This window comes from Saccopteryx bilineata, chromosome 2, assembly GCF_036850765.1.
Source record: "Saccopteryx bilineata isolate mSacBil1 chromosome 2, mSacBil1_pri_phased_curated, whole genome shotgun sequence".
NCBI lineage: Eukaryota > Metazoa > Chordata > Mammalia > Chiroptera > Emballonuridae > Saccopteryx > Saccopteryx bilineata.
This window is the reverse complement of record NC_089491.1, coordinates 139,733,845-139,741,884: the sequence shown is the minus strand read 5'-3', so window position 1 is coordinate 139,741,884 and position 8,040 is coordinate 139,733,845. Positions and strand designations below refer to the sequence as shown.

At 47.1% G+C, this 8,040-nt stretch overlaps 1 protein-coding gene across 5 annotated transcripts in view; it reads left to right on the top strand.

Moving 5' to 3' along the window:
* Positions 1–464: 464 nt before the first annotated feature.
* DENND5B (DENN domain containing 5B) overlaps positions 465–8,040 on the top strand; it is a 222,288-nt gene continuing 214,712 nt past the window's right edge. For 2 of the 5 annotated variants that reach the window (XM_066258053.1, XM_066258052.1), the window contains exon 1: positions 471–1,195. In XM_066258053.1, coding sequence (XP_066114150.1) covers positions 1,069–1,195 — 127 coding nt within the window. In that variant the 5' untranslated portion in view covers positions 471–1,068. Of the gene's footprint in view, positions 1,196–8,040 lie in introns of all 5 variants that reach the window. The other 3 variants (XM_066258055.1, XM_066258054.1, XM_066258056.1) reach the window with 2 other exon arrangements.

Genomic DNA, 8,040 nt, shown 5'->3' with positions numbered 1-8,040 from the left:
GTGGAATTCCCATTGCCTTATCAGGCTCCGATTGTACCTGTAGGGAGAGCTGATAATATCAAATGAATACAGAGCTGGGGAATTGGAGCGCCTAAGCAACTTTACACTGATCTGGAAAATGTGAGGATAAATTACAGAATTGGGGAGTCAGGTGGGGAGGAGAAGTTGGCAATGGTAGTCCTTTTAGAAGTCTCAATACTTTGTGGATATTGAGTTGTTCTTCCCAAGCTGCCCCACCTCTGAGCTGTCACCAATTCATTGAGTAAGGATGGCTTGTGAATGGGGCTGTGGTCAGCGGAGAAGGATGCAAAGACCAGGATCATAAAATGAGATAGGCATCTGCTCATGTCACTGTTTAAAAGATGTTGATGAACCAGACCATTGTGGGAAATTGGGTGGCTGTTAACCTTGCCCAAAGCTGCACTAAAAAGAAAAAATTAGAATAGGTAGCATCCCGTTAGAAGACAGAATCCCATTCTGTGGCTAACCCTCTAGTTGGTAGGCGGAGCGCAGAAGGCGACAGTGTGCGTGTGTGCATAGCCGTCCCCTGCGAAGCTACCCCGGCTGGCGGGCACGTAGCCTGCCCGCGCCTGGCGCTACCCTCGAGCCCGCAGGGCGCGTGCGCGCACGACCGAAACGCGTGCATCTCGCGCGAGCGCGCGCCCTCCCCTGCGTCTCCCTTCTTCAAACCCCACGCGCCGGTCCCGAGCTCCCCCACCCTCCCTGCGCTCCCACAGCCCGAGAGCCGCTCAGCTGACCGGAGGGCGCCAGACGCCGGGGCTCACAGCTCGCGAGCGCAGCTGCGGCGGCGCGAGCCTCTCACGCCGACACTCCCCCTCCGCGCCCCTCCCCCACCCGGGACCGGGACCGGGACCGGGACTGACTGGGCTCGAGCCTGCGGCAGCTTCCCCGGCCCCGCGCGAGGAGGGAGGCTGCGGTGACGAGCGGCGGCTGCGCGGCCATGGGCGCGCCGGTATCGCCCTAGGACGGGAGCGCGGAGGCGCAGCCGGAGCGGCAGCCGCGGCAGCGAGCCTTCCGAGCAGCGGCGGCAGGAACAGCGGGACCGGGATGAGCGGGAGCGGCGCGGCGCCGGGCCCGGGCTCGGGCTCCTCCCCGGCCGCCTGCCGCTTCGCACATTACTTCGTGCTGTGCGGAATCGACGCGGACAGTGGGCTGGAGCCCGACGAGCTGGCGGGTAAGGCCAGGCTGCGGCGGCGCGGGGGTCCCCTCAGGGACGCGGGGGACGCGCGGGACGCGCGGAAGGCGGGTTGCGGGTACCAGACAAAGTCAGATCCCGGCGGCGCCCGCTCCCCGACCGGACGAGCGCTCAGGCGGTGATTTAATTGACATTGTTATTTATTCCGCGTGCAGGGTGCGCTCCTAAGCCCGCGGGCGCCGCACCACCCCGGGCGCCGGCGGGGGCTTTCGCCTCCGGGGCGCAGGGTTATTAATAACGGGAACCGAGCTGGGGCGGAGGTGGCCCCGAGGGCACGGCCCTCACCGGCACCGCGGTCCCCTCGCCAGAGGCTGCACGCGGAGGCGGCCAGTGAGTCACCGGGTGCGTTAACTCCCCGGCCTCGCTGCGATCCCGCGTGTCCCCCCACTCCTCCGCGCCCGGGCCGCGAAGTTTCAGCCCCGGCACGTGACGCGGCGCTCAGCCCCGGGCCGCGGAGGGGGCGTCGGAGGCCGCTGGGCTGCCTGTCCGGCGAGCGCAGGGTGGGAGGCTCCTTGGACTTCATCCCTGACTGTTCCCGGTTCTGCGATGACGGCCGAGTCACCTTTGGGAATCTTGTCGATTTGGCAGTGTCACGGAGCTGGCGAGGACCTTTGAACGCTCGGGACCGGCACAACGCTTTGTTAACACTGCGTATACTGTTCCCGAGTTTTAGTAGTTGGACATTTTTCTCTATGTTGGCCGCTCCGTGTGTTACTGCCTGTGTTTTCCTAGAGGGGCTCCGCTCCCTCCTCTTGACTCATTTGATGGCGCAGTGCAGGGCTGAACTAGGGAACCGACGCTGGGAAAAGGTGGGGGGCTGGGGGTGGGGAAACGAGTGCATAGTGTCAAGGAGATCTGGGAGAAACGACTGATTTCATTTTTCACGCCTGTTTCTTTCTGCTTGCCTTCTTGGATCTGAATCTTGGTTTTTATTTTTTTTAATGGATGAGACAAGTGACATCTACTGCCTGAACTTTTATCTGTGTCAGTGTTAAAACACTTAGGTCATAGCCTTGTAGAATAGCTTCCTCTGGACATAACATTCCTTACTGATTGCACCAATGTGTATTCCCCCCCCGCCTTTTTTTTCCTTTTGGGTAGGTGGGTAGGGGCTGCGAGTAATGTATTAAATAATAAACAGTAGTAAACAGAACTGTTCAGCTTTAAGATAGTCTACCCCTCAACCCATGTATTAGCCAAGTGAGTGTCTTTTTAAGGCGGTTTCACAGCAAAACGTTTTTAGAACAAGCTCTAAGTCTAGTTTAAGTTAAAACATTTTTTTAAAAAGGGTTGAGTACCATTTTTTTTGTATGTATAATTATGTAATGTTTCTTCAGCTAAGATTTCATGTACATATTTAAAATGCCTTTGTCAGGGGATATAAAGTTAGAAAAGATGTCTACAGAGGTATTTGGAGAGATTCCTCTTTTGGGATTGGTGAAAGATTTTTTTTTTCAAGAGTCCCTTCTTCCCTGAACATCCTAAACATTTGTGCCACCAGGCCACTTGGAGGCCTGGCCTTCTGTCAGTGGTCACTGATGAAAGGTAAAAGCTTGTATTTCTTTTCTCTTCATCCCAAAGACTTGACTATGCCCAGTGAAGCTATACCACCTGTAATGTGGTTTGGGACTCTTCAGTCACAGTGCTAAGGCTTGTTAACAAAATGAAACAAAGAATTAATTTCAATGGATATTTTAAACACAGACTGGCTTTTCTTTTTGCAGTACTATGTGTGAGTGGGTGATTGAGATTTCTGTTCCTCTTAATACTTGTGTTTTGAAGTAACAATTTTGCCTGATAATATTTCAGTATCAACAAATAGTTGAATGAAAAAGAAAGGTTTTTGAAAGTCTTTAGGTATAGATTTTTTTCTAGATGTGTTCTAGGCATTGGGGACAGTTGTGAGCAAAGCAGTCAAAAATCCTTGCCATTTTCGTGTTTATATTCTAGTGTAAACAAAAATGAAAATATATAGTCTGCCAGATGTTAATGCTTGCTATGAAGAAAAATAAAGCAGGGAAATGAGACTAGGCTAGTGCCAGCAGGTGGTGGGTTTGCAGTTTTGAACGAGATAGTAGGGAAGGCCTTCCGGATAAATTGGCATTTGAACAGAGCCCTGAAGGATGCAAGGAAGCAAGCTATTAGGATTGTCTTGGGGAATAGCAAAGACCTGAGATGGGATAGTGTCTAGTTTGTGCAGGCAACAGCAAGGAGGCCCGTATGGTTGGAGCTAAGTAAGGTAGTAGTTAATAAGACCATAGAAAAAGAGTAGGGGAGATTGTGTAGGACCTCATAAACAAATGTTAGGGAAACCACTCGAAGTTTTTGAGTATATAGTGTAATGAGGAGATCTGATAAGTCCTCTGAAAGGATCACTGAGGCGGCTCTGTTGATTAGATGCTATCAAGGGTAAGGATAGAGAGAGACTAGTTAGTAGGCTCTTTTTCACTATTTGAAATGAGAAGTATTGATGGCTTGGAACAAAGCAGTAGCAGTGAAGTGGTGATAAGCTGGATATATACAGCATGTGTGTGTATTTTTTTTATAGATAGAGGCAGGTAGAGAGAGACAGAAACATTGAACTGCTCCTGTCTGTGCCCTGATGGCGGAATCGAAATGGCAACCTTGCGCTCTAGAACAGTGCTCCAACCCTCTGAGCTCTCCGGCCAGGGTGTAACTTTTTCTTTTTTCTTTCTTTCTTTCTTTTCTTTTTTTTTTTAAAATTAAGTGAGAGGTGGGGAGGCAGAGACAGACTTCTGCATGCGCCCTGACTGGGATCCATCGGGCTGGGCCATGCTCTGCCCATCTGGGGCTCCAGCTCTGTTTCTTGGCAACTAAGCTATTTTAGCACCTGAGGGGAGGCCACTGGAGCCATGTCAGCACCTGGGGCCAACTTGCTCAAACTGTTTGAGCCATGGCTGCAGGAGGAGAAGGTGGGGGGGGGGGGAGGGGGGAAGAAGCAGATGGTTGCTTCTCCTGTGTGTCCTGATTGGGAGTCCAACCCCAGAATTCCATATACCTGGCCAACACTACCACTGAGCCAACTGGCCAGTCCCTTAAAAAAATTTTTTTATTACTACTGATTAATTTTTAGAGACAGAGAGAGGTAGGGGGAAGAGGGGAGGAGGAAGGGAAGCATTCATTTGTTGTTCCACTCAGTCTTGCATTCCTTGGTTGCTTCCTGTGTGTGAGATCAAACCCACAACCTTGTTGTTTCTGGATCATGCTCTTAACTGAATGAGCTAATTGGCCAGGACCAAGCTGTGGATGTATTTTAAAAGTAGAGCCATCAGGATTTGCGGTTGAACTGGATAATGTATTCATATTAAAAGGGAGTAATTAAAGATGACTCTTTAGAGTTTCAGCCTAAACAGTTATAAGCATTTCTACTGAAATAGGAAGACTGATGGAGAAGCAGGCTGAAGATTAGTTCAGTTTTGGATATGTTAAGTTTCAGGTACCCATTAGACCAGGGGTCTCAAACTCAGGGCCCGCGGGCCGCTTGCGGCCTGCCGAACAATTTTGTGCGGCCCACAGTCTAATCCATGAAGTTCAAAATATTTTGGATAAATTTAAGTAAGCCTAGGGGCCTACTTGTATTTTTCATTTCTCTAGCATCCTAGCTAGATATTAGCTTAGTTAACAGCAGTTGTGATGCAAACTACAGTTTCTGGTCATTTTGTGACACTGAGTAAACTGCATGTACGATTGTACTTGTTGTACTGATTTTTTTTTGTTTTCAACTGCAGTGAGAAAAGTGTTGCGTAACAGTTGCCTTTTGTAGACCTAGTGCAGCCCGCTGAACAGCTGTGATCTTGCTCTGCGGCCCACATGCTGAGTTGAGTTTGAGACCCCTGCATTAGACAGTCAAATGGAGATGTCAAGTAGGCAAGACATCTTTCAAGGGTTTAAATTTGTATTTAGATATAAGTTGAAACCCATGAAGTTGGGTAACATCACCCAGGGGGTGAGTGTAGACAGAAAAGAGGCTCAAGGAGGGAGTCCAGGACACTCCAGCGTTCAGAAGTGGGGAGGGTGAAGAGCGGACATTGCTCAAGAGATGAAGATGCGAGGCCAGTGAAATGAAAGGAAAACAAGAGACTGTAGTATCATGTTGCCAGTTAACCATCTTCTAAACAAGACCAGCGAGTTAGGCAAATTATCCAGAAGGTTGTGTTTGCTGCATTAATTTCAAAGTTAGTGACAGTTAAGTTTCTATTTTACTTTTCTGGAACTGATCTATTTTTATACTGTTTCATAGCAAGTTGTCACTCTGCCGGTACAGTCATCCCTCTCATTTCGCGGTCTCATTGTATCGTGGATTTTAAAATTGTATATATCTAGTTTTGTATCACGGATTTTTCGCTATAACACAGGATTTTGTGGTATATAGCAATTTTTATATATTTATTATTTTAATTATTTTTGCATTAAATAAGCATTTTCTAGCCTAAAAAGTTGAAAACAATATAAAAAGAGTGTGGGAAAGGTTAATAACAGTATAAAGTTACTACCTCACGGATTTTCTCCTCTATCACGGGGGTTCTGGAACCTAGCCTCCGCAATAGAGGAGGGACCACTGTAGAAGGTTTTAATTGACTGCTCTTAAACATAAATTTTACCTATTGCTTGATGGGCTTTTTCTTAATATATGAATGTTCTTAGAATTTATACTCTGCAGGTGGTGGGACATTGGAATCAAGTTAAGGACATAAACCATATAATGAAGTAATAATTAAATAGACTAAGACCTTATGATAAAGTTATCAGGTTTTAAAATTTTTTTTTAATACATTTCTCCTAGTAAAGCCCAGCTTTACCAACAGTGGGTTTCTTTCATCTCAGATCAGTCTTTTAACAGCTGAAAATAATTTAAATATGTAAATAAAAATATTTTTTAATGTTGGACCTGGAGATTTTACTGAGAGATACACATTATACACACCTGTATGTACATATACAGATACACTGGTATTGCCCACAGTTCTTTTTCTGGCGCTTACCTGTTGTGCTTTTATTCACTGTATATTTTCAAGTGATACTTCATTCATAAACAAGAATGTCCTTTAAATGGTAAAGCAGAACTGTTCAAATTTCCTTTAAATGTTAAAGATACAGAGCCCTGGCCGGTTGGCTCAGCGGTAGAGCGTCGGCCTAGCGTGCGGAGGACCAGAGTTCGATTCCCGGCCAGGGCACACAGGAGAAGCGCCCATTTGCTTCTCCACCCTTCCGCAGCGCTTTCCTCTCTGTCGCTCTCTTCCCCTCCCGCAGCCAAGGCTCCATTGGAGCAAAGATGGCCCGGGCGCTGGGGATGGCTCTGTGGCCTCTGCCTCAGGCGCTACAGTGGCTCTGGTCGCAACATGGCGACGCCCAGGATGGGCAGAGCATCGCCCCCTGGTGGGCGTGCCGGGTGGATCCCGGTCGGGCGCATGCGGGAGTCTGTCTGACTGTCTCCCTGTTTCCAGCTTCAGAAAAATGAAAAAAAAAAAAAAAAGTTAAAGATACAGAAAAGGTTTCAAACTGATTCTTTACTACATAAAGAAGAAAGGATTAAACAAAAGTAAAGTTGTTGGAATTAGTTGATGTGAAGGAAAGCAGACATCATTTTGAAGTTTTCTTTGTGGCTCATTGCCTCTAAGGCCTAATAACTATAGGAATTTAGAAGATTTGATTTACAGCAACAAATCGTCTTAGGCAATGGAAAAATGAAGGACGGCATTAGACCTTTGCTTAAGAAATATAAATATGCAGGTCCACAGGAAGGAAGTGTCTTTTCCTCTTTCTTCCATAGCACCTTATACATGGCACCCAGAGTTTAAATAAGTGAATGACTATAAAGTTTAAATGTGAATCAGTAAATTGTGTGGTGACCTGAATATTCTTTTTCTTTTCTATGCATAAATGAGCCACTTTTATTGAATCCACATAACAACACTGAGAGTTAAGTATTATTACTAACTCCCATTGTACAGATGAGGAAGTCAAACCAAGGTCATGCCAGAATATTCTGAAAGCATTCCCATGGTTGCCTGGATTCAGTTATGCTGGGACAGAAGTATGATGGTGAGATTCCTGCCACAAGCCTTTGTTTAGCTCTCTTCCTTGGTGCCTCTAGCTATTTATTTTTAGCTTTGGTTATCTTGGGTGTGGTTTCCAGAAGAGTTTAGAGGCAGTGTCTAAATTCAGATATAAATTTAGTTGAGACTGACAGTCTCATCATCATGCAAGGCTGAGAGATTAAGGGCCCTCTCAGAGATCACACTGACAAGCAGCAGACACCAGACTAGAGCCTGGTAGTTCAAGTACACTGTGCTCCGTAGTTATTTTATTTAAGGTCAGAAAGAAGATGAGCTTGAGGAGTTCAGCATGCATTTTAGGCTTACCCTGTTCCAAACTGAATGTCATAGTGAAGACTATGGCATTGCCTGCTGTGGCCAGGCCTGCTGTCCATCCCAGGAGCAAGGCTGTGCCTTCCCCTTTCCTTCCTTCTTCCCCTTCTTCTATTTCCCCCACAAGTGTACATTTACTAAACTCTAAGGGTCCCTGTGAGACTTGCAGCCAGGGGAAAAATGGGCAGCAGCAACTCACCCTGGGCTAACCCCTTGAACCTGTCTCCAAGGCCCCCTTTTCTCTGACTTCCCAGTGAGCCAAAGCAGTTCCTTCTGGAATCATTTCTTTCCTATAACATTTCCAGTGAGCCAATGCAACCCTCCTAGGCTCTCCTGTTGCTTCTTCTATCCTAAGCCCTTCCTTGTTTCACTGTTCCCAGCTTTAGTAAACATACTCTCGAATTAAGAAATAATAATAATAATAATAATAATAAT